The sequence below is a fragment of the Molothrus aeneus genome, unplaced genomic scaffold (assembly GCF_037042795.1).
Source record: "Molothrus aeneus isolate 106 unplaced genomic scaffold, BPBGC_Maene_1.0 scaffold_30, whole genome shotgun sequence".
In the NCBI taxonomy this organism is placed as follows: Eukaryota; Metazoa; Chordata; class Aves; order Passeriformes; family Icteridae; genus Molothrus; species Molothrus aeneus.
The window spans coordinates 2,263,056-2,290,451 of NW_027098964.1; the positions used below are offsets into that span (position 1 = coordinate 2,263,056).

Consider the following 27,396-nt stretch of genomic DNA (forward strand, 5'->3'; position numbering starts at 1 on the left):
TGTCACCAGCACAGAGCGCCCCAGCCTTGTCGCGATGTTTTATTGTGGCCACAGCCCCGCGGTGGATGTTTTTTGGGGGGGGGGGGTCTCCCCCATTTCCCACCCCCCCAGCAGCGAGGGGGGGTCGGGGGGCGCGGTCTGGGGGGGCTGTGGGCGGGGCTGAGCCCCCCCTCCCCCATTTACAGCAGTTACAGACATTTCACCTCAATTAACCTTAAAAAAATAAAACTGGGGGGGGGGGAACGAGCTTGGGGGGGCCCCCCCCCATTTCAACTGGGGGGAGGTGGGGGGGGCACAGACGGACGTCACTGTGAGATTGGGGGAGGGGAACAGAGTTTAGGGGGGGTGGGTGGAGTTTTGGGGGGGGGGGCAGACAAGCTTGGAGTGGGGGGGGGCAGCGCTGGGTACCCCCAAACTCCCCCTCCCCCACCCCGGGGTTTATTCCGGCTTCTTCTTGGCCTGGCCCGGGAGCTTCGCCTGGACCCTACAGAGAGAGGGCAGAGATCAGCTGGGGGGGCCACGACGGTTTGGGGGGGTCCCCAGAATTTCTGGAGGGTCCCCAGGATTTTTTGGGGCTCTTCAGGATTTTTTTGGGGAGTCCCCAGGATTTTTTGGAGGGGCTGTCCAGGATTTTTTGGAGGGGCTGTCCAGGATTTTTTGGGGTGTCCCCAGGATTTTGGGGGGGGGTCCCATGAGCACCTACTTGGCCATGAGTTCCTTGGTCTGGTGGCGGACGAGGGCCATGTAGTGATTGATCTGCACCTGGATTGGGGGGGAAAAAATGGGGATTTCAGGGGTGTCCCCCCATTTCTGGGGGTGTCCCCCCATTTCTGGGGATGGCCCCCTTGATTTTGGGGGTGTCCCCTTTAATTTGGGGGGATCCCCTTTAATTGGGGGGGTTCCCAGTCCGGGCTCACCTCGTATTTCTCGTACAGGGGCGGGAAGGTGAAGGCCAAGATGTCGGCTGGGGAAAAAGGGGGGATAGGGGGGGTTATTTGGGGGGAACCCCCCCTCCGTGGCAATTTTGGGGTCACCACCCCCAAAACCAAACCCCTGTGGGGAGAACGGGGGGGGTCTCACCGAGGATGAGGAGGGTGATGCCGTTGAACACGGCTCCCACGTAGGTCATCAGCCACATGGTCAGGGCGAGCTGGGGGGGCACACGAGAGGTTTTGGGGGGTCCCGGGGGGGGTTTTGGGGGGCCGGGGAGGGGGAGGAAGGGCAGGAGGGGGAGGAAGGCTGCGCACCTCCAGGGAATCCACCAGGTCCTCCACCAGGAAGAGGTGGAGCAGCAGGCGCAGGGCCCGGTTCAGCCGCTGGGCCAGCGCGGCCGCGTGCGCCTGGAGGCTCTCGGGGGACAGCGCCACGTCCAGGTCCAGGTAAGCTCTGGGGAGGGGCACCCCAACAGCTGCACCCCAACAGCTGCACCCCAACAGCTGCGCCCCAACAGCTGCGCCCCAACAGCTGCGCCCCAACAGCTGCACCCCAACAGCTGCACCCCAACAGCTGCGCCCCAACAGCTGCGCCCCAACAGCTGCGCCCCAACAGCTGCATCTGCACCCCAACAGCTGCACCCCAACAGCTGCCCCTGCACCCCAACAGCTGCACCCCAACAGCTGCGCCCCAACAGCTGCACCCCAACAGCTGCACCTGCGCCCCAACAGCTGCACCTGCGCCCCAACATCCCTGCCCTGAACCCCAAAATCTGCATCTGCAACCCAAAATCTGTATCTGCACCCCAACAGCTGCATCTGCGCCCCAACATCCCCGCCCTGAACCCCAAAATCTGCATCTGCACCCCAAAGTTTGTGTCTAAAGTGAAAATTCATCTCTATCCCACCAAGTCCTGGAAGGTCTTGGGGGACAGGGTCAGGTCCGGGTCAGAGATTGGGGTGGGGACACCCCAAAATCACCATCCACACCCCAAAATTCTCCTTCACACCCCCAAAATCCCTGTTCACACCCCAAAATCCCTCCTGACACTCCCAAAATCCTCCTCCACACTCCTCTGAACCCCAAAATCCCTCCTCACATCCCTTTGGACCCCAAAATCCCCACCCACACCCCCAAAATCCTCCTCACACCCCCAAATTCCCCACCCACACCCCCAAACCCCCCTGAACCCCCACGGTGACACCGCTGTCCCCAAACCAGGGCTGGGGGTGTTCCCAAGCTCCCAGACCCCCCAAACCCACCCGGGGGGACCCCAAATCCCCCAAACTCGCCCTGGGGGACCCCAAACCCCCAAACCCGCCCTGGGGATCCCCAAACCCACCCTGGGGAACCCCAAATCCCCCAAATCCGCCCTGAGGACCCCAAACCCCCCCAGACCCACCTGAAGGGGTGCCCCTCGTCGGATTTCTGCAGCGCCTGCACCACGGCCCTGTAGACCCTGAGGCTGATGGTGACCGAGAGCAGGGCCAGCGCCACGTGCGCCACCACGGTGACAGCGCTGAGCGTGGCCAGCGACAGCAGCAGCACCAGGCTGGCGCCGAAGGCCACCGCGCTCTTCTTCACATCCCGCCAGAAGAGCAGGTCCTGAATGGCTGGGGACACACAGGGGGACAGGGGGGTCACAGGGGGACAGACAGGGGGACATGGAGGGGACAGACAGGGGGACACATGGGGACAGGGGGGTCACAGGGGGGACAGACAAGGGACAGACAGGGGGACAGACAAGGGGACATGGAGGGGACAGACAGGGGGACACACAGGGGGACAGGGGGGTCACAGGGGGGACAGACAGGGGACAGACAGGGGGACAGATAGGGGGACACATGGGGACAGACAGGGGGACACATGGGGACAGATAGGGGGACAGACAGGGGACAGACAGGGGGACACATGGGGACAGACAGGGGGACAGACAGGGGACAGACAGGGGGACATGGAGGGGGACAGACAGGGGACAGACAGAGGGACACAGGGACAGACAGGGGACAGACAGGGGGACACATGGGGACAGACAGGGGGACATGGAGGGGACAGACAGGGGGACACACAGGGACAGAGGGGTCACAGGGGGACAGACAGGGGGACAGCAGGGTCACACAGGGGATGTGGAGGGGACACACAGGGGAGATACAGGGGGTGACAAGGACAGGTCACAAGAGGGGACACAGGGGGGTCACAGGTGGTCCCTGCGCTGTCCCCACCCCCATTTGCCCCCGTGCCACTTTCCCTCTTCCCCCTGAACGCGCTCATTACCCTCGCTCATTAAAACAGCCCCTTCATTACACACAGCCCTTAATTAATTACAGCCCCCCATTAAAACCAGGCGTTAATTAACCCCTCACCATGTGCCGGCGGGTTTGGCCCCAAATCCCCGGAGGTTACCCCAAATCCCCGGAGGTTACCCCAAATCCCCGGATTTTACCCCAAATTCCCGGATTTTACCCCAAACCAAGGCACCCCTGAGCCTCCCCTCCCCGCAGCCCTCAGGGCTGGGCCCTCCCCATTTCTCCTCTTTTTTACCCCAATTTGGGCTCCATCCACAGCCCCCTCCCCCCCGCTGCTTTCGGCGCCGCTTTGGGGTGCACAGGGCCCTTTTGGGGTGCACAGGGCCCTTTTTGGGGTGCATAAGGCCCTTTTTGGGGTGCATAAGGCCCTTTTTGGGGTGCACAGGGCCCTTTCTGGGGTGCACAGGGCCCTTTTGGGGTACATAATGCCCTTTTTGGGGTGCACAAAGCCCTTTTGGGGTGCACAGGGCCCTTTTGGGGTGCACGGGGCCCTTTTGGGGCTTTACCTGCCAGGCGGGGCAGGGGCCCGGCCGGGGGGCGTCGGGGGGGCTCCCCCAGGTCCCGCAGGGTCTGGTGCTCCTGCTCCCAGTCCCGGGAGCCCGGCGGGACGGGGACAGCGGGGACGGCCTTGGGGACACCCTCGGGGACAGCCCCGGGGACATCCCGGGGCACAGCAGGGGCGGCCTCGCCCGGCGCCTCCTCGATGACGGTGTCGTCGGAGTCACCGGAGCTGTCGGCGTCCGTGGGGACAGCGGGGACAGCGGCGATGCCACCGCTGGGGACGCCATTCCCAGGGGCGGTGACGTCACTCCCGATGCCGGCGACACCACTGCCGATGCCACCGAGGCCACTCCCGATGCCACTGCCAGCACCAGCGACGCCATTCCCAATGCTGGGGACACCGGTGACACCAGCGACGCCATTCCCAATGCCGGGGACACCGGTGACACCAGCGACGCCATTCCCAATGCCGGGGACACCGGTGACACCGGCGACGCCATTCCCAATGCTGGGGACACCGGTGACACCGGCGACGCCATTCCCAATGCCGGGGACACCGGTGACAGCGGTGACACCGCTCCCAGCGCCAGCGACACCATCCCCAATGGCAGCGACACCGGTAATGCCACTGCCAGTGCTGGTGACACCTTTCCCCATTGTGGTGACAGCAGTGACATCATTCCCCATGGCAGTGACACCGGTGACACCATTCCCAATACCGGTGACACTGGTGACGCCACTCCCAGCACCGGTGACACCAACGATGCCATTCCCAATGCCGCTAACGCCATTCCCAGCGCCGGTGACACCATTCCCCACTGAGGTGACACTGGTGCCAATATTCCCCATTGTGGTGACACCAATGACACCATTCCCAATGCTGCTAACGCCATTCCCAGCGCTGGTGACACCATTCCCCACTGAGGTGACGCCGGTGCCACCGTTCCCCATTGTGGTGACACCAATGACACCATTCCCAATGCTGCTAACGCCATTCCCAGCGCTGGTGACACCATTCCCCACTGAGGTGACACCGGTGCCACCATTCCCCATTGTGGTGACACCAACGATGCCATTCCCAACGCCGCTAATGCCATTCCCAGTGCCGGTGACACCACTCCCCACTGAGGTGACGCCGGTGCCACCGTTCCCCATTGAGGTGACGCCGGTGCCACCGTTCCCCATTGTGGTGCCACCATTCCCCACGGCAGTGACCCCAGTGACGCCGTTCCCAGTGCCGGTGCCCCCGGTGCCACCGTTCCCCAGGCCGTTAATGCCGTTCCCGGCGCCGCCGGTGTCCCCGCTGTCGCCGCTGTCCCCGCGGCCCTGCGGCTCCACCAGGTGCCAGGAGAGCAGCTCGCTGGTGAAGCTGTGCATCTCCCGCACGCACCGCGACACCTCCTCCAGCGCCGCCGCCGAGCCGGGCGGGGGCCGGCCCAGCGCCGCCCGCCCGGGGCCGCCGCCGGTGCCGCCGCGGGGCTGGGGCGGGAAGTGGCACTCGCGGCCCTCGGGGATCTGCGCCAGGGCGGGCCCGAACTCGCGGTCGAAGGCGGCGCGGTCCGGGACCACCTCGAACGGCGACTCCGGGGACTCGGGGGGGCTCTGCGGGGTCCCCCCCAGCGGGGGCGGGCCCCGGTCCCGCCCGCCCGGCGCCGCTGGGGAGGGGGGGACACGGTCAGGGGGTCCCCCGGCCCCGTTCTGAGGGTGCCCCTGTTCTGTGCCCCCCGTTTGGTGGCCTGGGGCACCCCCAGCGGGGTTTGGGGTCCCCCTGTCCCCCCCATTTTGTCCCCCCCATTTGGTGGCCTGGGGCACCCCCAGGGGGGTTTGGGGTCCCCCCCTCAATCCCAGCCATGGTGGCGGTTTTGGGGTCCCCTCCCCCCATTGTGTCTCCTCCCCCACAGAGAATTTTGGGGTCAGCCATGCGGGGGGGGGGGAGGGGGGGCAGTTTTGGGGTCCCCAGGCAGGATTTTGGGGTTCCCCCGATCTCAGCCATGCGTGGGGGCGGTTTTGGGGTCCCCCAGAGAATTTTGGGGGTCCCCCCATGCAAGGGGGGGGGGAGGAGGGACGGCGGCACAGAGGCTCCCCCCACCCCCTCCCCAAATACACCCCAAAATCCAGGGAGGAGAGACCCCAGTTTGGGGCTAAAAACGCCCATTTTGGAACCAAACCCAAACCAAATTTGGGGCTAAAAAAGCCCATTTTGGAACCAAACCCAAACCCCATTTTGGGGTAAAACCCCTCGGTTTGGGTTCAGAATGATGTGGGGGACGACACCCCAAACCTGCAGCTCTGGGTGCTGAAAATTGGGGGTGTCCCTCCATCTATTTTTGGGGTGAAATCCCCCGGTTTTGGGTCTGGAGCGAGGCCGGGGGTTCCTTCAGCCCCCTCCTCATTTTGGGGGGATTTTGGGGTCTCTCCCCCTCAGTTTCAGCCCCCCCAGTGGCGGGTGGGACTCGGCGCAGGCGGGGCAGGAATTTTGAGGCCAAACCACAAAAAAAGACGAATTTCACCTTCAGCAGCAGCGGGGGGGGGGGGGGGGGGGTCGTGCAAAGCTTTGGGGGGGGGGGGGGAGCAGCCTCGGGGTGCAGGGGGCAAAGCTGGGGGGGGCTCACCCCGAAAAAGGGAGAAGAAACCGAGTTAAAGAGCAGGAAAAGAGAGCAAAAGAAAAATGTCCATTTTTGGCAAGTTTAACCCTTTGTTGCCCCATTTCGGGTGGGGGGGGGGCTCAGCAGCGTTTGTGCCCCCCCCCCCCCCAAATCCAGGGGTTATTTTGGGGGGGAAATCCCCCCTTTGATGTGACATCAAGAGCCCAAACCGACCCTGGGGAGCCCCAAAACAGCTCTGGGGGTCCCCAAAGTGGCTCTGGGGACCCCCCCCACACACACACAAAATCCGGGGGGGGCTTTTTTAGGGACATTTTTCTTCCTGGGGGTGCAGGAAAAGAGGGGGAAGAGATGGGGAGAACTTGCCTGGTGAAGCCGCAAAGAGAGAAACGGGCTGGGAGGAGGAAGAGGAGGAGGAAGAGGAAGAAGAATTGGGGGGATCTGCAAGAGAACACAGAGGGTGAGAGCTCGGCACCCCCCAAAAAACGCCCCAAACCCCCCCCAAAAATCCCCCCAGGAGGCGGGGCCGGCGCGGCGAAAGCTTCGGCGCAAAAAAACCACCAGGAAAATTCTAGGCTGGACCCAATTTTGGGGATTTTCACCTCGTTTTTCCCCAGCCTTTGGGGCAGGGAGCGGCGCAGGGACGGGTCCCGGAGGGGTCACCCCGAAATTCCCCACCCGCTGCACCCCCGAGGGGGAGATTTGGGGTGAAACCGCGGAGTTTTGGGGTTTGGTGGTGCCCGGGATTGGAAATTGGGGTGAAATGCTGGGAATTGCCGAGTCAGGATGCTCTGGAGCGATGGGTGGAATGAAGGGGGTACCGGGGCAGGGGGAAACTCCCCCTCCCCAAAATTCCAGGCGAGGACGGACGGAGCAGCAGGTCCCCAACGACCCCAAAGCCCTCCAAAAAATCATCAAAATTCCCTTTCCTGGGCGTTTTTCCCCCGTTTTCCTGAGAGATGTGGGGGTGGAGGTGTCACTGCCCATCAAAACCAAGCTCTCAAAATCTTCTCCACCAACCAAATCTCCACTTCAAAGCCTCTTTGTCCTCTAAAGTCCCCCTATAAAAACTTATTTCCCCTTTAGAACCCCCCTAAAAGTATCATTCCCCAAAACGGGCTCCTCCAAAGGCCTTTTCTCCTCTGTTTTGCCCCAAAACTTCTTTAACCTCTCATTTTTATTCCCCAAGCCTCTCAACCTCACACCCACCCCCAAAAGGCCTCATCACCCTCCAATCCCCCCCTCAAGTCCCTATTTCCAAAATCTGCTCCTCCAAGGCCTTTTCTCCCTCATTTTCCCCTCACGTTCTCCCCCTCCCATTTCTAACTCCCTCTAAAAGACTTTTCCCCTCACACCAAGCCCCCAAACGCCGCTTTTCCCCAAAATCTCCCTCCAAAGGCCTCCTGCCCCCAACAACCGCCCCCTTAAATGCTTTCCCTCGCTATTTCTGCCCCTCCCAACCGGTTTTTACCTCACACCCAACGCCCAGAGGCTCCTTCCCCTCACGCCCCCGCCGAGGCCTCACCTCCCTCACCCCCCTCAGGCCCCGCCCGGCCCTTACCGGAGCACGACATGGAACCGCCGACCAGGCCCCGCGGGGAGGAGGCGGAGGACGAGGTCACGGAGGTGGAAGAGGAGCTGGAGGAGACGAGCGAGGACTGCGCGGCGGGATCGGCCATGGCGGCGGCGGCGGAGCGCGGAGCGAGCCCGTCCGTGCGGGGCGGCGGCCGCGCCCCGACTGCGGGGGGGGCGGTGCTGGCGGGGGCGTGGCCGGCGCCCGCAAACCAATCAGCGCCCCGCACCTGCTGCAGGTGGGAGGAGCCGTCGTGGCTGGACCAATCAGAACCTCGCAATGGCCGCGCACCGCCCTCCCGCCGCAGCTCGGCGCTGATGCGCATGCGCATAACGAAGGGGTTCTCCGCAGTTGCCATGGCAGCAGCGGGAGAAGGAGAAGCTGCGCCTGCGCGCGGCTGGAGTGGCCCGATGCACGACGGGAGTTGTAGTTTCGCACAACGGGAAGAGGTTCTGAGGGGTTCGTGTGTGGGAGAAGAGTTTTGGGGGCTCTGCACCCCCTCACTCCCGTCTCAGGGTCTCCTATAGGGCGGATCCCCTCGTGGAATGTCCTCCTAAAAGCGGTGAGCGGCTCTAGGACGCTTCTTAGAGGGCGGGGGGAGAGGCCTGCACCCTCCTAAAGGGGCCTAAAGGCCCCAGTTCCTTCCCCTGTGTGGGGGGAGCGGCCGCAGAGCGCCCCGAGGGGCTGGGGGAGACCTCCGGGGGGGCGGCGGCCATAGAGAGCCCCTGGCGGCCCCGGGAGCGCCGCCACGGCCGGCAAGGGGCGCCTCCTGTCGGACAGGAGGACCGCCCGCCGCACATCCGGTAAAGGGCGGGGCCTGCAGGAATCACGTGAGATCACCCGACCCCGCCCCTCTCGTTTGGCTCCGCCCCCGCCCCGTCAGCGCCCGCGGAGCCGCCAATGGCAGCGGGAGGCTCGACTGTGACGTCATAGAGCCCCGCCCCCTCATGCGAGGAGGGAGGGGGCGGGACCTGAGAGATGCGTGACATTTGATTGAGCCAATGGCGAGGCGAGGGCGGAAGCGGCCGAGCCAATAAGACGCCATGTTTGGGCAAAGGGGCGCGGCTTCTGCCAGAAGTGGGCGGGGCCGCTGGCGGGCGGCCAATGGGGGGTGAGGGGGCGTGGCCAGCGGGGCCGCCGGGACGCGGGGGGAAGCGGCGGTCGCGGAGCGGTGAGTGAGCAACCACGTGACCTCCGGTATCGCCCGACTGTCGCGATATGACCCCGCCGGGGAGGGCAGCGCTCGGGGCGAGGAGGGGCCGCCCCCCCGCCCCGGGGGCCCCCGCGACCCCCGCGACCCCCGCGACCTCCCCCCCCCAAACACACAGAGCGGAATGGGGGAGCCCCCGTGGGGCCGGGACCCCCCTGGGACCCCCTATGGGATCCCCTATAAGATCCCATATGGGATCCCCTATAGGGTTTGGGACCCCCTACAGGACCCCCTATAGGATCCCCTATGGGACCCCTACAGGACCCTCTATGGGATCCCCTATGGAGCCCCCATAAGGTCCAAGACCCCCCCCATGACACCCGATAGGATCCGAGCCCCCCGTGCGAGCCCCCCCTATGGAGCCCCTATAGGGCCCAGAGCCCCATTTTCCCCCATTTTCCCCCATTTTGCCCCTATTTTCCCCCATTTTGCCCCATTTTGCCCCAGTTTGTCCCAGTTTCCCCCAGTTTGTCCCAGTTTCCCCCAGTTTGCCCCAGTTTGTCCCAGTTTGCCCCATTTTGCCCCATTTTGCCCCATTTTGCCCCAGTTTGTCCCAGTTTCCCCCAGTTTGCCCCAGTTTCCCCCAGTTTGCCCCAGTTTGTCCCAGTTTGCCCCTCGGTGGCGCCACCGCCCCCCCCCGGTGCCCCCCCCGGTGCCCCCCCTCGGACTTTGCCCCTCCCCGGTCAATGATTCACCGGGGGGGGGGGTCGGGACCGGCGGGGGGCTCGGGAGGGAAGGGAGGGCACACCGGACAGACGGACAGACGGACACGGGGACAGGGGGACACCGGGGACAGAGAGGGGAGAGCGAGAGAGGACGGGACGGTGACGGTACCGGGGCTGGGGGGGGGGGCTGGGGTCGTGCAGGGGGCGGGGCGGGGGGGGGGGCACTTTTTGGGGAGGGGGGGAGGGAATTGTGCAAAAAGGGGGGGGGGGATTGTGCAAGGAGGGGGGGACGCCTTTGGGGGGGATTGTGCAAAAAGGGAGGGGGATTTGGGGGGGAATTGTGCAATTTGGGGATTTTGGGGGGGGGGGGTTGTGCAAAAGGGGGGGCGGGACGCTTGTGCAAAAGGGGGGGGGAATTTGTGCAAATTTGTGCAAGGGGGGATTTGTGTGGGAGGGGGTTGTGCAAAATGGGGAGGGGGATTTGTGCAAATTTGTGCAATTTTGTGCAAATTTGTGCAAGGGGGGGGTCCCGGAGGAATTTGGGCGGGGGGGTGGGAGAGGTGATTGTGCAAGGAGGGGGAGGGGAGGGGGGGTTGTGCAAGGGGGGACAGGCCCGGGCAGGACCCTGAGTGTGCAAGGCGGGGGGGGGTTGTGTAAAAATCCGGGGGTGGGGATTTGGAGGATTTTTTGGGGATTTTTTTGGGGGGATTTTTAGGGATTTTTTGGGGGGGATTTGGGGGAATTTTGGGAGGGATTTTCGGGGGGAATTCTGGAGGAATTTTTGAGGAAATTTTGGGGATTTTTGAGGGGATTTGGAGGGAATTTTTGGAGGGATTTTAGGCGGGATTTTGGGTGGAATTCGGGGGATTTTTTGGGGGGGGGATTTTGGGGTGAGTCCCCACGCAAGAGGAGACCAAACCGCGGGAGAGGGGTCAAAGGTCACTGGGGCAGGGGTGAGCGGGCGGGCGTGGGGGGGGGCCCGGGGGCTTTTTTTGACTCAAGGGGGGGTCAAAGGTCAGTGGGGCAGAGGGGATTTGGGGGGGAGGGGAGGGCGATTCTCCCCTTGTGGGGGGATTCGGGGTCTGCCCTGATGACCCCGCCCCCCCCCAGATGTTCCAGCTGTGCCGCCCCCGCGGGGGCCGCGCCCTCCTGGGGCTGCGGCTGCTCCGGGGCCCCCCCGGGCCCGCCCGGCCCGTCAGCTACCGGCCCCTGAGGAAGGTGCTGGTGGCCAACAGGGGTGAGTGCCTGGAGACCCCCTGAGACCCCCCCAAAAACCCCCTGAACCCCCCGAGCCCCCCCTGAGTCCCCCCTGGGACCCCCCCCATGTCCCCTGAGCCCCCCTGAGCCCCCAGTGTCCCTTGAACCCCCCCTGAGCCTGTGTGGCCCCAGGTGAGGTTGCCAAGTTGTTGTCCCCAGGTGTCCCCAGGTGTCCCCATGTCCTCAAGTGTCCCCAGGATGGAGCCACCATCCACGTGTGCTGGGCGTGCACTGGGCTGAGGATCCACATGGTGGCCCTGTCCCCAGAGTGTCCCCATGTCCCTGTGCCCCTGTCCCCAATGTCCCCAAGATGGAGTCACCATCCACGTGTCCTGAGCGTGCACAGGGCTGAGGATCTGGATGGTGGCTGTGTCCCCAGAGTGTCCCTGTGTCCCTGTGTCCCCAAGGTGTCCCCAATGTCCCCAATGTCCCCAATGTCCCCAGGTGAGATTGCCATCCACGTGTTCTGGGCCTGCACGGAGCTGGGGATCTGCATGGTGTCCCTGTCCCTGTCCCCAATGTCCCTGTATCCCTGTCCCTGTGTCCCTGTGCCATGTCTCCATAGCCCTGTCCAGTGTCCCCAGTGTCCCCAATGTCCCCATGTCCCCAGGTGAGATTGCCATCCGTGTGTTCCAGGCCTGCACAGAGCTGGGCATCCACACAGTGGCTGTGTCCCTGTGTCCCTGTGTCCCTGTGTCCCTGTGTCCCCGTGTCCCTGTGTCTATCCGCACAGTGTCCCCATAGCCCTGTCCAGTGTCCCCAGTGTCCCAATGTCCCCCATGTCCCCAGGTGAGATTGCCATCCGTGTGTTCCAGGCCTGCACAGAGCTGGGCATCCGCACAGTGGCTGTGTCCCTGTGTCCCCGTGTCCCTGTGTCCCCGTGTCCCTGTGTCTATCCCCACAGCGTTCCCATAGCCCTGTCCTGTGTCCCCCATGTCCCCATGTCCCCATGTCCCCAGGTGAGATTGCCATCCGCGTGTTCCGGGCCTGCACGGAGCTGGGCATCCGCACGGTGGCCGTGTACTCGGAGCAGGACACGGGGCAGATGCACCGGCAGAAGGCGGACGAGGCGTACCTGGTGGGGAGGGGGCTGCCCCCCGTGCAGGCCTACCTGCACATCCCCGACATCATCCGGGTGGCACAGGTACGGGGACGCACCTGGGGACACGGGGGGACACAGCTCAGATACACCTGGGGACATTGGGGGTGCCCACAGGGGTGTCCTGGTGGCCCCATGAGCCCCCCAAATCCCCCATGGGTGCCCTGGCAGCCCCTGAGCCCCCCTGGTACCCCCTGGGTTGTCCTGCTGGCCTCGTGGGTGCCCTGATGGTCCCAAAGCCCCCGTGGGTGCCCCCAAAGCCCCCCCTGACCCCCTGTTCCCCCCGTTTCCAGGAGAACGAGGTGGACGCCATCCACCCCGGGTACGGGTTCCTGTCGGAGCGCGCGGATTTCGCCCAGGCCTGCCTGGACGCCGGCGTTCGCTTCGTGGGGCCCCGGCCGGAGGTGGTCAGGAAGATGGGGGACAAGGTGGAGGCTCGGGCCATCGCCATCGCCGCAGGTGGGGGCCTGGGGGGCTGGGGGGGTTAAAAGGGGGTTTGGGGGGGTTGAAAGGGGGTTTGGGGGGGTTGAAAGGGGGTTTGGGGAAGCTTGGGGGGGTTTAAAGGGGGTTTGGGGGGGTTAAAAGGGGGTTTGGGGGGGTTAAAAGGGGATTTGGGGAAGCTTGGGGGGGTTTAAAGGGGGTTTGGGGGGGTTAAAAGTGGGTTTGGGGGGGTTCAAGGGAGATTTGGGGGGGTCTTAGGGGGGTTCATGGGGGGTTTAAAAGGGGGGTTTGGGGGGGATAAAGGAGAATTTCAGGAGTTAAAGAGGGTTTGGGGGGTTGGAGGGCTTAAAAGGGGATTTGGGGGTGTTAAAAGGGGCTTTGCAGGGGTTTAAGGGGGATTTTGGGGGTTCAAGGCGGGGTTGGAGAGGTTAAAGGGGGGTTCGGGGAGCTTCAAGGGGGATTTGGGGAGGTTAAAGGGGATTTGCAGGGGTTAAAGGGGAATTTGGGGGGTCTAGGGGTATTCTGGGGGGTTTCAGGGGCATTTTTGGGGTCTGGGGGGATTTTTGGGTTCTGGGGGGTTTCAGGGGGTATTTTTGTGGTCCGGGGGTATTTTGGGGGTTTTCAGGGGGGATTTTGGGGGATCTCGGGGTATTTTTGGGGGTTTTCAAGGGGGATTTTGGGGTCTCTGAGCCTCCATGCCCGCAGGGGTGCCGGTGGTGCCGGGGACGCCGTCGCCGGTGTCGGCGCTGGCCGAGGCTCAGGATTTCGCCGCCCGGGTCGGGTTCCCCGTGATCCTCAAAGCCGCCCACGGGGGCGGCGGCCGCGGCATGAGGGTGGTCCGGGCCCCCCAGGTACCGACCCCAAAGCCCCGAGCCCAAATCCCCCAGGAACCCAAACCCCCGGAGCCCAAATCCCCTGGAGTTCCAGTGCCCAGGAGCCCAAATCCCCCTGAACCCAAATCCCCCGGGAACCGAAACTCCCAGACCCCAAATTCCCCAGGAACCCAAACCCCCTGGACCCCCCCGTGCACAGGAACACAAATCATTCAAAATCCCAAATCCCCCAGGAATGCCAAATCCCCAGAGTCCCAAATCTCTGAGAAATGAAATTCCCCAGAAACGTCAAATCCCAGCAACCCCAAATCCCCAGAACCCCAAAATTCCAGGAGCTCTCACGTCCCCAAACCCCCAAATCCGCAGCAATCCCAACCCTCAGGAACCCCAAATCCTGGACCTGGGAGGACCCCAAAACTGGGGTGGGGGGACCCTGGATTTGGGGGAACCCCAGGGTTTGAGGTGCCCCAGGTTTTGGGGTACCCAGATTTGGGGTCATGCGGTGTGGGGGGGAGATCCCAGATTTGGGAAGACCCCGGAATTTTGGATTTGGAACCCATGACTTTGGGGTGGGGGGATATCCTGGGATTTGGGATTCCTGGATTTAGGATCCCCCAGATTTGGGGTCCCTGCATTTGAGGGGAACTCGAGGTGAGGATATCCTGGGTTTTGGGGGTCCCTGGAATTTGGTGTCACTGAAATTTGGGGTCCCTGGGTTTTGGGGGGGGTCCCTGGAATTTGGGGTCACTGAAATTTGGAGTCCCTGAAATTTGGGGTCCCTGAGTTTTGGGGTTCTTGGGTTTTGGAAGTCCCTGCAATTTGGGGTCCCTGGGTTTTGGGGAGTCCCTGGAATTTGGGGAGCCACTTTTGGGGTCCCGCAGGAGCTGGAGGAGAATTTCTCCCGCGCCACCTCGGAGGCTTTGGCCGCCTTTGGGAACGGGGACCTGTTCGTGGAGAAATTCATCGAGCGCCCGCGGCACATCGAGGTCCAGATCCTGGGTACGGCTGCGTTGGGGTTTGGTGGGCCATGCTTGGGGTTCCCGGGGCCCTTTTGGGGTTCCCAGTCCCATTTTTGGGGTCCCCAGTTCCATTTTTGGGGTTCCCAGTCCCATTTTTGGGGTCCCCAGTCCCATTTTTGGGGTTCCCAGTCCCAATTTTGGTGTGCCCGGTGCCCAGGTGACTCCCATGGGAACGTGGTCCATCTCTGTGAGCGGGACTGCTCCATGCAGGTCCCATTTTGGTGTCCCCAGTCCCATTTTTGGTGTCCCCAGTCCCATTTTTGGTGTCCCCAGTCCCACTTTTGGGGTCAGTTGTTCCATTTTTGGGGTTCCCAGTCCCATTTTTGGTGTGCCCGGTGCCCAGGTGACTCCCATGGGAACGTGGTCCATCTCTACGAGCGCGACTGCTCCGTGCAGCGCCGGCACCAGAAGGTCGTGGAGATCGCCCCGGCAGCGCGGCTGCCCCCGGAGCTCCGAGCCCGCCTGGCCGACGACGCCGTGCGCCTGGCCCGGCAGGTGACACCTGGGGACAGAGGGGACAGCCCCAGGAACAGCAGGGACAGCCCTGGGGACAGCCCTGGGGGAATGGGGATGGGATCCTGGGAGGACATCAGGGGCTGAGCAGAACATTGGGGGGCTCAGGTGGACATTGGGGGGCTCAGGTGGATGTTGGGGGGCTCAGGTGGACATTGGGGGGCTCAGGTGGACATTGGGGGGCTCAGGTGGATGTTGGGGGGCTCAGGTGGACATTGAAGGACCCAGAAGAAAATTGGGGTCAAGGAGAACATTGGGGTTTCTGGGAGAACATTGAGTGACTCAAGTGGACATTGAGTGACCAAGATGGACATTGAGTGAGCAAGATGGACGTTGAGTGACTCAAGTGGACATTGAGTGACCAAGATGGACATTGAGTGACTCAGGTGGACATTGAGGGACTCAGGTGGACATTGAGTGACCAAGGTGGACATTGAGGGACTCAGGTGGACATTGGGTGGGCTCAGGTGGACATTGAGTGACCAAGGTGGACATTGAGTGACCAAGATGGACATTGAGTGACTCAGGTGGACATTGAGGGACTCAGGTGGACATTGAGTGACCAAGGTGGACATTGAGGGACTCAGGTGGACATTGAGTGACCAAGGTGGACATTGAGGGACTCAGGTGGACATTGGATGGGCTCAGGTGGACATTGAGTGACCAAGGTGGACATTGAGTGACCAAGATGGACATTGAGTGACTGAGGTGGACATTGAGGGACTCAGGTGGACATTGGGTGGGCTCAGGTGGACATTGGGGAACCAGGACAATGTGAGAAGGCCCCCAGGAGGACTTTGGGGACCCTTGGGGACCCTGGGGGGCTCCAGGAGCTGGGGCTGGGGGGGACCCCGGGAGCTGCAGCCCCCGGCCCCCCCTGAGCCCGGCTCGGGGGTCCCAGGTGGGCTACGAGAACGCCGGCACCGTGGAGTTCCTGGTGGACCAGAGTGGGGACTATTACTTCATCGAGGTCAACTCGCGGCTGCAGGTGGAGCACACGGTCACCGAGGAGATCACCGAGTGAGCCGGGCCCCGAAACGCCGGGGGCAGACCAAAAATGGCATTGGGGACCCCAAAAGTGGCATTGGGGAACGCAAAAATGGCATGGGAACCCAAAAATGGCATTGGGGAACCCAAAAATGGCATTGGGGAATGCAAAAATGGCATTGGGGACCCCAAAAGTGGCATTGGGGAACGCAAAAATGGCATGGGAACCCAAAAATGGCATTGGGGAACGCAAAAATGGGAACCCAAAAACAGTGGGGGGGACACCAGAAAAATGGTCCCCCATTGTGCCCTGTACCCCCTGACCCAATGTCCCTGCTGTCCCCGTGTCCCCAGCATGGACCCGTGTCCCCTGATGCCCCTAACCCCAGTGTCCCCGTGTCCCCCATTGTCCCCATGTCCCCCATTGTCCCCGTGTCCCCCATACCCCCCATGTCCCCCATTGTCCCCATTGTCCCTATGTCCCCCATTGTCCCCATGTCCCCCATTGTCCCCGTGTCCCTCATTGTGCCCGTGTCCCCTGTACCCCCCATGTCCCCCATTGTCCCCCCGTGTCCCCCATTGTGCCCATGTCCCCCGTACCCCCCTAACCCCAGTGTCCCCCCGTGTCCCCAGCGTGGACCTGGTGCACGCCCAGCTCCAGGTGGCCGCGGGGCGGTCGCTGCCCGAGCTGGGGCTGGAGCAGGAGCGGATCCGCGTGAACGGCTGCGCCATCCAGTGCCGGGTGACCACCGAGGACCCCGCGCGCGGCTTCCAGCCCGACACCGGCCGCATCGAGGTGAGGGGGGACCCCCGGGACCCCCGGGATGGGGACAAATGGGACACCGGGGTGGGGACAGCACAGGGGAAACCCAGGGATGGGGACAGCACCGGGATGAGGACAGTGCCAGGGTGGGGACAGTGCCAGGACCCCGCCAGGCTTCCAGCCCAACACCGGCCGCATCGAGGTGAGGGACCCACCCTGGGACAGCACCGGGATGGGGACAAAGGGGACACCGGGATGGGGACAGCCCCAGGACCCCTGGGACCCCCAGGGCACCCCTGGGCACCCCCAGGTTCGGGACAGACCCAGGACCCCCAGGCTCAGATCCCCTTGGGGTTCCCCCTCACGGATCCCCCCTTGGCGCTTCCCTTGGGGTGTCTGTGGGTTTGGAGGGGTCTGTGGAGGTGTTTATAGCATTTGGGGGTGTCTGTAGGATTTGGCTTGTTTCCATGGGATTTTGGGGTGTTTCCATGGGATTTTGGGGTGCCTCTAGGACTCTGAGGTGTTTCCATGGGGTTTTGGGGTGTTTCCATGGGAATTTTGGTTGTTTATAGGACTTGGGTTGTTTCCATTGCATTTTGGGGTGTCTCTATGATTTCGGGGTCCCTCCCTTTAGGTGTTCCGCTCCGGGGAGGGGATGGGGATCCACCCAGACAGGCCCTCACGATGTTCACAGATTTGGGATGCCCATGGGATTCTGAGGCGTTTATAGGATTTGGGGTGTTTCCGTTGGCTCTGGGTGTGTCTATAGGGTCTGGGGGTGTTCCCATGGGATTTTGGGGTGTTCCCATGGGATTTTGAGGTGTTTCCATTGGATTTTGGGGCATTTCCATTGGATTTTGAGGCATTCCCATGGGATTTTGAGGTGTTTCCATTGGATTTTGGGGCGTTCCCATTGGATCTTGGGGCATTCCCATTGGATTTTGAGGTGTTTCCATTGGATTTTGGGGTGTTCCCATTGGATTTTGAGGCGTTCCCATTGGATTTTGGGGTGTTCCCATTGGATCTTGGGGCGTTCCCATTGGATTTTGAGGTGTTCCCATTGGATTTTGGGGCGTTCCCATTGGATTTTGGGGCGTTCCCATTGGATTTTGGGGCGTTCCCATGGGATTTGGGTCCCTCCCTGCAGGTGTTCCGCTCCGGGGAGGGGATGGGGATCCGCCTGGACGGGGCCTCGGCGTTCCAGGGCGCTCTGATCTCGCCCCATTACGATTCCCTGCTGGTCAAGGTGGTGGCGCACGGGCCGGACCAGCCCGCGGCCGCCGCCAAGATGAGCCGGGCGCTGGCCGAGTTCCGCATCCGGGGGGTCAAGGTGGGGCTGGGGAGGGGCTTGGGGGGTTTCAGGGGGGTCTTGGGGGGGAACGAGGGGTTTGGGGGAGGGAAACGGTGAAGGAAGGGATTTGGGGGGTCCTGGGAGATGCTTGGGGTGTCCTTGGGGGGCACGAGTGGTGTGGGAGAGGGAAACGGTGCGGGAAGGGATTGGGGAGGGTCCTTGGGGTGACACTGGGGGGTTTTGGGGGGGTCCTTGGGGGGGTTCAGGGGTGCATGAGGGGTTTGGGGGAGGGAAAAGGTGCGGGAAGGGGTTTGGGGGGTCCTGGGGTGACACTGGGGGGTTTTGGGGGGGTCCTTAAGAGGCACAAGGGGTTGGGGGGGGCAGCTGTGACCCAGGGGGGGTTTGGTGGTCTTGGGGGGGGGGGGGGTCCTGACACGTGAAGGGTTTGGGGTGGGGTGGGGGAGTCTTGGGGTGGTGCATGGGAGGGTTTGGGGGATTTGGGGGGGAATTGGTGACCCCCCCCATCCCCCCATGCCCTGCACAGGGATTTGAGGGGCTCTTGGTGTCCCCCATGTGGGTTTAGGGGCTCTGACATCCCCTCCCTGCCCCCCAGGACCCTTCAGGCTCCCCTTTCTGTCCCCCAGCCCATCCCGGGGGTCTCTGGGAGCCCCCAGCCCATCCCGGGGGTCTCTGGGAGCCCCTGACCCCCCCTGTTCCCGCAGACCAACATCCCGTTCCTGCAGAACGTTCTGGCACACCCGCAGTTCCTGGCAGGTGCTGCTGACACCCAGTTCATCGATGAGAACCCCGAACTGTTCCACCTGCGGCCGGGCCAGAACCGCGCCCAGAAACTGCTGCACTACCTGGGTGGGCTCAGGGGGGAGAAACACACACCTGGGGGGGGGTAAATACACACCTGGGGGGGGGAGAATGTGCACCTGGGGGGGTAAATACACACCTGGGGAGGTAAATACACACCTGGGGGGGGGTAAATACACACCTGGGGGGGGGAGAATGTGCACCTGGGGGGGTAAATACACACCTGGGGGGGGGGGTAAATACACACCTGGGGGGCACTGGGGGAATGGGGGGCACCTCTGCTGCACTCCCTGGGTCAGCCCTGGCACCTGAGGGCACCTGGGGGGGTCTCTCAGGGTCCTGTGAGGGATTTTTGGGGGTTCTGTGGACACACCTGGGCCCCCATGGGGGGCAGAGGAACCCAGCCCAGGTGTGCCCAGGTGTGGTTTTCTCCAAAAACCCCCAAAATCCTCTCCCGTGGGGTTCTGGGGGAGCCTGGGCAGGGTTTGGGGGGCTCCTGTGGGGGTCCCCGGGGTTGTCACCCCCTGTGTCACACCTGTCCCCCCCCCCCCAGGTCACGTGATGGTGAACGGGCCCAGCACCCCCCTCCCGGTGAAGGCCAAGGCGGCGCTGGTGGAGCCCACGCCCCCCCCGGTGCCCATGGGTGAGTGGGGGGCCCAGAGTGTCCCCAGAGCGTCCCCAGTGTGTCCCCAATGTGAACCCAGAGTGTCCCCAATGTGTCCCCAGTGTCCTTGTCACCTGTCCCATCCCCTGACCCCTCCAGTGCCACCCTTTGTCACCCCCTTCCTGACTCTGTACCCCCTCACACTGACCCCTGACCCTTCCATGCCCCCCCTGCCCTTTTAACTGCCCCCTCCCCCTTTACTGCCCCCTGCCCCTTTTAACTGCCCCCTGCCCCTTTTACTGCCCCCCTGCCCCCTCTAACCTCTGCCCCCCATGCCCCACACAGGCGCCCCCTGCCCCCTTTACTCCCTGTGCCCTCCCTGACCTCCGCCCCCCATGCCCTGTCCAGGCGCCCCCTGCCCCCTTTACTCCCCCTGCCCCCTTTACTGCCCCCTGCCCCCTTTACTGCCCCCTTTACTGCCCCTGCCCCCTTTACTGCCCCTGCCCCCCCTGACCTCTGCCCCCCATGCCCCACACAGGCGCCCCCCCCGCGGGGCTGCGGGCGGTGCTGCAGCGCGAGGGCCCCGGGGGCTTCGCGCGGGCGCTGCGGGGGCACCGGGGGCTGCTGCTCACCGACACCACCTTCCGCGACGCCCACCAGTCCCTGCTGGCCACGCGCGTCCGCACCCGCGACCTCGCCCGCATCGCGCCCTTCGTGGCGCACGCGCTCAGCCCCCTCTGCAGCATGGAGACATGGGGAGGTGGGCGGGGCTTGGGGGTGGGCGGGGCCTGAGGGGGCGGGGCACGCGCTCAGCCCCCTCTGCAGCATGGAGACATGGGGAGGTGGGCGGGGCTTGGGGGTGGGCGGGGCCTGAGGGGGCGGGGCACGCGCTCAGCCCCCTCTGCAGCATGGAGACATGGGGAGGTGGGCGGGGCTTGGGGGTGGGCGGGGCCTGAGGGGGCGGGGCACGCGCTCAGCCCCCTCTGCAGCATGGAGACATGGGGAGGTGGGCGGGGCTTGGGGGTGGGCGGGGCCTGAGGGGGCGGGGCGTGATGGGGTGGGGCTGAGGGGGCGCAGCAGTGAGGGTTAATGGGGTGTGGCAGTTAGGGAGGGGCTTAATAGGGTGTGGTAGCAAAGGGAGGGGCTTAATGGGGTGGGGTAACGAGGGGACGGGTCTAATGGGGTGGAACAATGAGGGGAGGGGCTTAATAGGGTGTAGCTTAAAAGGGAGTGGCCTCATTAGAGGAGGGGCTTAAATGGGCGTGGCTTAAGGTGTGGGGCATTCATGGGAAAGGTTTCCATGGGAGCCCCTGGGGCTGAGGAGGAATGGATGAGGGGGGCGGGGCTTGAGTGGGTGGGGTTTGGGTGTGGCATTTGGGGCGGGGCTTGCACGGGAACAGGGGCGTGTAAGGGCAGGGCTTGAATGAAGGGGTGTGGGTTTCACGTGATGGGCGTGGCTCTCACGTGATGGGCGCGGCTCTCACGTGATGGGTGTGGCTCTCACGTGATGGGCGCGTCTCGCCCGCGAGGGGCGTGCCCGTGCCCCGGGGGCGTGTCTGAGGGCGGGGCGTGTCCCCAGGCGCCACCTTCGACGTTGCCATGCGGTTCCTGCACGAGTGCCCCTGGGAGCGGCTGCGGGAGCTGCGGCGCCTCGTGCCCAACATCCCCTTCCAGATGCTGCTGCGCGGGGCCAACGCCGTGGGCTACACCAACTACCCCGACAACGTCGTGCACAGGTGCGGGGGGACGTGGGGGGGACATGGAGGGACAGGGGGACACCATGGGGACACCACAGGGACACCATGGGGACACTACGCCATGGGCTACACCAGCTACCCCAACAACGTCGTGCACAGGTGCGGGGGGACACCCTGGGGATGTGGGGGAACATGGGGACACCATGGGGACACCACGGGGACACCACAGGGACACCACAGGGACACCATGGGGACACCATGGGGACATGGGGACACACAATGCAGTGCGCCGGTGCATGGGGACATGGGAGGACACTGAGGGGACACGGGAGGAGACCTGGGGACACAGGGGACATTGGGACATGGAGGGATATGGGGGACATGGGGGGACCTGGGGGAAGTGGGGACATGGAGGGACAGAGAGGGACACCCCGAGTGACCAAAGCGACCCCAACCCCAAAACCTCCCACGGGGCCCCCCCGGGCTGTGGCCACCCCAACCCATGTCCCCACGCGGCGTCCCCAGGTTCTGCGAGGTGGCCGTGGCCAACGGCATGGACATTTTCCGCGTCTTTGACGCCCTCAACTACGTGCCCAACCTGCTGCTGGGCGTGGAGGCCGCGGGCAGCGCCGGCGCCGTGGTGGAGGCCGCGCTCTCCTACACCGGCGACGTGGCCGACCCCACGCGCACCAAGTACAGCCTGGAGTACTACCTGGGGCTGGCCAGGGAGCTGGTGGCGGCGGGGACACACGTGCTCTGCATCAAGGTTGGGGATTTGGGGGGTCCTGGGGGGTTTGGGGGGGATTTGGGGAGGTTTGAGGGGGTTTTGGGGGGATTTGGGGGAATTTGGGGGGGGTTTGAAGGGATGGGATGGGGCTGGCCAGGGAGCTGGTGGCAGCAGGGACACACACGTGCTCTGCATCAAGGTCGGGGATTTGGGGGTCCTGGGGGATTTGGGGAGGTTTGAGGGGGTTTTGGGTGGTCCTGCAGGGGTTTCAGGGGGTTTGGGGGGAATGGGATGGGCGCTGGTGGCAGCAGGGACACACGTGTGCTCTGCATCAAGGTCGGGGTCTGGGGGGGTTTGGGGGGGTCCTGGGAGGATTTGGGAAGGGGATTTTTGGGGCGCTGGGGAGAATTTGGGGCTCCCCTGTTGTCCAAGGCTGGGCTGGATGAGGGGTGGGACACTGAGGGTCCCCCCGCCCCCCGCGTGACCCCCGCGTCCCCTCCCCAGGACATGGCCGGGCTCCTGACCCCCGCGGCCGCCCGGCTGCTGGTGGGGGCCCTGCGGGAGCAGCACCCCGAGGTGCCCCTGCACGTCCACACCCACGACACGGCCGGCGCCGGCGTCGCCTCCATGCTGGCGGCCGCCCAGGCCGGCGCCGACGTGGTGGACGTGGCCGTGGACGCCATGTCCGGCATGACCTCGCAGCCCAGCATGGGCGCCGTGGTGGCCTGCGCACGAGGGACAGCCCTGGACACAGGTGGGGACTTGGGGGACAGCCCTGGACACAGGTGGGGACAGGGAGGGGACGGGGAGACAAGGGGGATAACGAGGGGTGGAGGGACATGGAGGGTTTGAGGTGTCCCCAAGGGTTTGAGGTGTCCCCAAGGGTTTGGAGGTGTCACCAAGGGTTTGGAAGTGTCACCGAGGGTTGGAGGGACATAGAGGGTTTGGGGTGTCATCAAAGGTTTAAGATGCCACCAAGGGTTTGAGGTGTCCCCAAGGGTTGAAGGGGACAATGAGGGTTTGAGGTGCCACCAAGGGTTGGAGGAATTGCCAGGATTGGAGTGGCCACCAAGGGTTTGAGGAGCCCCAATGGCCATGGAGGTGCCACCACCACCGTCCTGAAGGTGCCACCACAGTCACAAGCTCATCCCGAATCCACGACGCCCCCACACCACACCCCCTTGGTGTCCCTGCCATGTCCCTGCCATGTCCCTACGTGTCCCCACAGTGTCCCCACGTGTCCCTTGTCCCCAGGCATCGACCTGCAGCGCGTGTTCGAGTACAGCGAGTACTGGGAGGCGGCGCGGGGCCTCTACGCCGCCTTCGACTGCACGGCCACCATGAAGTCGGGCAACGCGGACGTGTACGAGAACGAGATCCCGGGCGGGCAGTACACGAACCTGCACTTCCAGGCCCACGCCATGGGGCTGGGACACAAGTTCAAGGAGGTCAAGAAGGCCTACACCGAGGCCAACAAGCTGCTCGGGGACCTCATCAAGGTACCGGGGGCTCCTGGGGGGCGTACGGGGGCCATGGGGTGGGGTCTGCATGGAATGGTGTCCATGGGGTGGGGTCTGCATGGGGTGGGGTCTCCTTAGAATGGTCTCCATGGGGCAGATGCTCTCTGTGGGGTGGGTGGTCTCCATGGGGCGGGGTGGTGTCCATAGAATGGTGTCCATGGGGTGGGTGATGTCCACTGGGTGCTGTCCATGGGGTGGGGGGGTCTCCCCTTGGGTGACCCCAAGTTGCCCCAGGAGTTAACCAGGAGTGGACTGTGAGATGACCCCGAGGTGACCTCACCCTGGTGGCCCTGAGGTGACCCCTGCTGACCCCTGGTGCCCTCAGGTGACGCCCACGTCGAAGGTGGTGGGGGACCTGGCGCAGTTCATGGTGCAGAACGGGCTCTCCCGCGAGGAGGTGGAGGCGCGGGCGGACGAGCTCTCCTTCCCCCTGAGCGTGGTGGAATTCCTGCAGGGACACATCGGGGTCCCCCCGGGCGGCTTCCCCGAGCCCTTCCGCTCCAAGGTGGGGCCTGATGGGCGCTGCTGGGACGGACTGGGAGGGACTGGGATGGACTGGAGAGGAGTGGGATGGACTGGGATGGACTGGGAGGGACTGGAGAGGAGTGGGATGGACTGGGAGGGACTGGGAGGTACTGGAGGCTGTTGCCATGGCAACGGGATGCTGCGGTCCCTGCTGCCACCTCCATCACTGGTTGCCATGGCACCCACCCCATTGCCATGACCCCACCCCACTGCCTTGTCCCCCACCCCCCCACCCCATTGCCATCTCCCCTGTCCCCTGTCCCTGTCCCATTCCCATGGTGTCCCCTGTCCCTGTCCCATTCCCATGTCCCCTGTCCCCTGTCCCCATTGCCCCACCAACCCCCCCGTTTGTCCCCCCAGGTTCTGAAGGATCTCCCGTGGGTTGAGGGGCACCCGGGGGCTTCGCTGTCCCCTGTCCCATGGCCCCCACCCCATTAAGCCCCCACCCCCCATTTGTTTTTTGTCCCCCCAGGTTCTGAAGGATCTTCTGTCCTGTGTCCCCTGTCCCATTGCCATGTCCCATGTCCCCTGTCCCCTGTGCCCCACCAAGCCCCGTTTGTCCCCCAGGTTCTGAAGGATCTCCTGTCCCGTGTCCCCTGTCCCATTGCCGTGTCCCCTGTGCCCTGTCCCATTCCCATGATGTCCCCTGTCCCTTGTGCCCTGTGCCCCACCAAGCCCCCCGTTTGTCCCCCCCCAGGTTCTGAAGGATCTCCCGCGGGTCGAGGGGCGCCCGGGGGCGTCGCTGCCCCCCCTGGATTTCGAGGCGCTGGGCCGGGAGTTGGGGGCGCGGCACGGGGCCCCCCCCAGCCCCGAGGAGCTGCTCTCGGCCGCGCTCTACCCCAAGGTCTACGACGAGTTCCGCTCCTTCCGCAGCACCTTCGGGCCCGTGGCCTGCCTGGGCACCCGCCTCTTCCTCGAGGGGCCCACCATCGCCGAGGAGTTCGAGGTGGGCACTGGGAGGCACTGGGAGGGGATTGAGAGGGACTGGGAGGGGACTTGGAGGGGATTGGGGGGGAATGGGAAGCACTGGGAGGGGACTGGGAGGGACTGGGAGGGACTGGGAGGGAGTGAGAGAGGATTGGGGGGCAATGGGAGGGACTGGGGGGGACTGGGAAGGGAGTGAGGGGCGCTCGGAGGAGATTGGGAGGGAGTGGGAGGTACTGGGAGGGAGTGAGAGGCACTGGGAGGGACTGGGAGGGATTGGAGGGTACTGGGAGGGAGTGAGAGGGGACTGGGGGGCAATGGGAGGGACTGGGGGGGACTAGGGGGGGGACTAGGGGGGGACTGGGGGGGGACTGGGAGGGACTGGGAGAGGAGCTGGGAGCTGCGCACTCCTGGAGCTCCTTGCCCAGCTCTGGAGCCCCTTACACACCGGTTACGCAGCCTTTACACATTATCTACACCCACTTTGCTCGCAGGTGGAGCTGGTGCCCAGGAACAGCCTGCACATCCCTTACACACCAGTTACACGTTATTTACTCACATTTTACTCTCAGGTGGAGCTGGAGCGGGGTAAAACCCTGCACATCAAGGCCCTTACACCTGATTTACTCTGCGTTTACTCCCAGGTGGAGCTGGAGCGGGGTAAAACCCTGCACATCAAGGCCCTTACACAGCAGTTACACAGCCCGGACACCCACACACACCAGTTACACCTGATTTACACCCTTTACACCTGATTTACTCTGTGTTTACTCCCAGGTGGAGCTGGAGCGGGGTAAAACCCTGCACATCAAGGCGCTGGCGCTCGGTGACCTGAACGCGGCCGGGCAGCGCGAGGTTTTCTTCGAGCTCAACGGGCAGCTGAGATCCATCCTGGTGCGGGACACGCAGGCGCTCAAGGTGGGCCCGGGGGATTTGGGGGGGTTTGGGGGGATTTTGGGGCATTTTGAGGGGATTTGTGGCGGTTTGGGGGGGGTTTTGGGGGATTTTGGGAGTGCAGCTGAGATCCATCCTGGTGCGGGACACGCAGGCGCTCAAGGTGGGCCCGGGGGGTTTGGGGGGATTTTGGGGCATTTTGAGGGGATTTGTGGTGGTTTGGGGGGAATTCAGGGGGATTTGGGGGAGTTTGGGGGGATTTGGAAGGATTTGGGAAGAATTCAGGGGGATATGGGGGAGAATTTTGGGGATTTGGGGGGTTTGGGAAGAATTTGGGGGGAATTCAGGGAGATTTGGGGGGATCTGGGAGGATTTAGTGGGGATTTGAGGGGATTTGGGAGGAATTTGGGGTGGTTTGGGGGGAATCTTTGGGGGATCTGAAGAGATTTTGGGGGGCTCTGAGGGGATTTTGGGGAGGATCTGGATTTTTTTGGGGGGTCTGAGGGGAGCCAGGGGTGACTTGTGGGGACTCCAGGAGGCTCTGCCCGGGGTGAGGAGCCCTGGGTGACCTTGGGGTGACTCTGGGGACACCGAGGTGACCCCGGACCCCCCCCCCCCCCGTTTCCCACCCCCAGGAGATGCACGTGCACCCCAAGGCTGAGAAGGGGGCCAAGGGCCAGGTGGGGGCCCCCATGCCGGGGGAGGTGGTCGAGGTCCGGGTCAAGGAGGGGACAACGGTGGCCAAGGGGGACCCTCTGTGCGTGCTCAGCGCCATGAAAATGGAAACGGTGGTGACGGCGCCCGTGGGAGGCAAAGTCACCAAGGTCCACGTGCGCCCGGGGCTCAGCCTCGAGGGCGAGGACCTCATCGCCGTCATCGAGTAGAATTCGGGGGGTTCCCCCCCAAAAAACCCCCCCCGAGTTACCCCAAAACTCCCCTGGAAGCGACCTCGCCAAAATGGGGCGTGGCCCCTTTAAGAGCCCCCTCCCCGCGGGTGGCGCCCCCTGGCGGGCGCCGGGCGCTACAACAAGGCCTTAATTGGGGGGGGGCGTGTTTTAATTAAGGGGGGGCCACGTCTTAATTAAGAGGTGCCCCGTGAAGGGGGGGTCCCGCTTTGGGGGAACACCTCATTTTTTGGGGGGGGGTTGGGATAACCCTAATTTGGGGGGGGGGGGGGGCTCCCTTTTTTAGGGTGGTACGATCCATTTCAGGAGGGGGGGGGGACGCACACACCCAATAATTGAGGTGCCCCCCCCATTTTTTTGGGCATTTCACCCCAATTTTGGGGCTGAACCTTCTTGGGGAGGTGGAGAAGAGTTTTGGGAGAGGGGGCTCACCCCTTTTTTGGGGGAGGGGTTTAATTTCCCCCAATTTTGTGCCCCCCCCCATTTTGAGCCGCCCTCCCCCCCCCTTTTTTTTTTTTTTTGGGGCCCCTCCCCCCATCCCTGCCATGCTGCCTTAGGGGGGATCTGGAGAATTTGGGGAGGGGGGGGAGGGGTCGGGTGGGTGTGACCGCCCCTCCCCCATCCCCCCCCACCCCCCCCCTGCTTTTGCCAAACGCCCCCGGGGGTGGGGGAGGGGAGGGGGCGGAGCCTGTGACCAAAGGGCGGGAATTTAACTGGACTTTGTGGGGGGGGAGGGGCCGCCCCTCCCCCCCTCCCCCCGGAACTGGAGAGGGAGGGGCCGCCCCTC

General features: G+C 64.0%; 2 protein-coding genes across 3 annotated transcripts; one reads left to right on the top strand and one right to left on the bottom strand.

Annotated features, from left to right (window-relative positions):
- Positions 1–24: 24 nt before the first annotated feature.
- On the bottom strand, positions 25–8,087 carry RTN3 (reticulon 3). 2 transcript variants are annotated; one of them, XM_066570613.1, is made up of 10 exons: positions 7,905–8,087; positions 6,710–6,784; positions 4,900–5,395; positions 3,746–4,869; positions 2,336–2,546; positions 1,248–1,386; positions 1,081–1,150; positions 918–964; positions 704–762; positions 25–484 (listed from the first exon to the last, which is right to left on the bottom strand). In XM_066570613.1, the coding sequence occupies exons 1-10, from the start codon at positions 8,020–8,022 to the stop codon at positions 439–441; spliced, it is 2,385 nt and encodes a 794-aa protein (XP_066426710.1). In that variant the 5' UTR covers positions 8,023–8,087; the 3' UTR covers positions 25–438. The 2 variants fall into 2 exon arrangements, with proteins under 2 accessions (XP_066426710.1, XP_066426709.1); XM_066570612.1 differs by having other exon boundaries at positions 3,746–5,395.
- A 971-nt stretch (positions 8,088–9,058) lies between these two features.
- Positions 9,059–26,818, top strand: PC (pyruvate carboxylase). The gene is made up of 21 exons (XM_066570592.1): positions 9,059–9,087; positions 10,902–11,028; positions 12,008–12,192; positions 12,441–12,606; positions 13,294–13,439; positions 14,303–14,420; positions 14,784–14,935; positions 15,855–15,973; positions 16,574–16,736; positions 17,851–18,033; positions 18,717–18,861; positions 19,367–19,456; positions 19,956–20,177; positions 20,997–21,153; positions 21,640–21,880; positions 22,346–22,595; positions 23,096–23,340; positions 23,687–23,866; positions 24,584–24,832; positions 25,588–25,728; positions 26,340–26,818. The coding sequence occupies exons 2-21, from the start codon at positions 10,902–10,904 to the stop codon at positions 26,586–26,588; spliced, it is 3,528 nt and encodes a 1,175-aa protein (XP_066426689.1). The 5' UTR covers positions 9,059–9,087; the 3' UTR covers positions 26,589–26,818.
- The last annotated feature ends 578 nt before the right edge of the window (positions 26,819–27,396 follow it).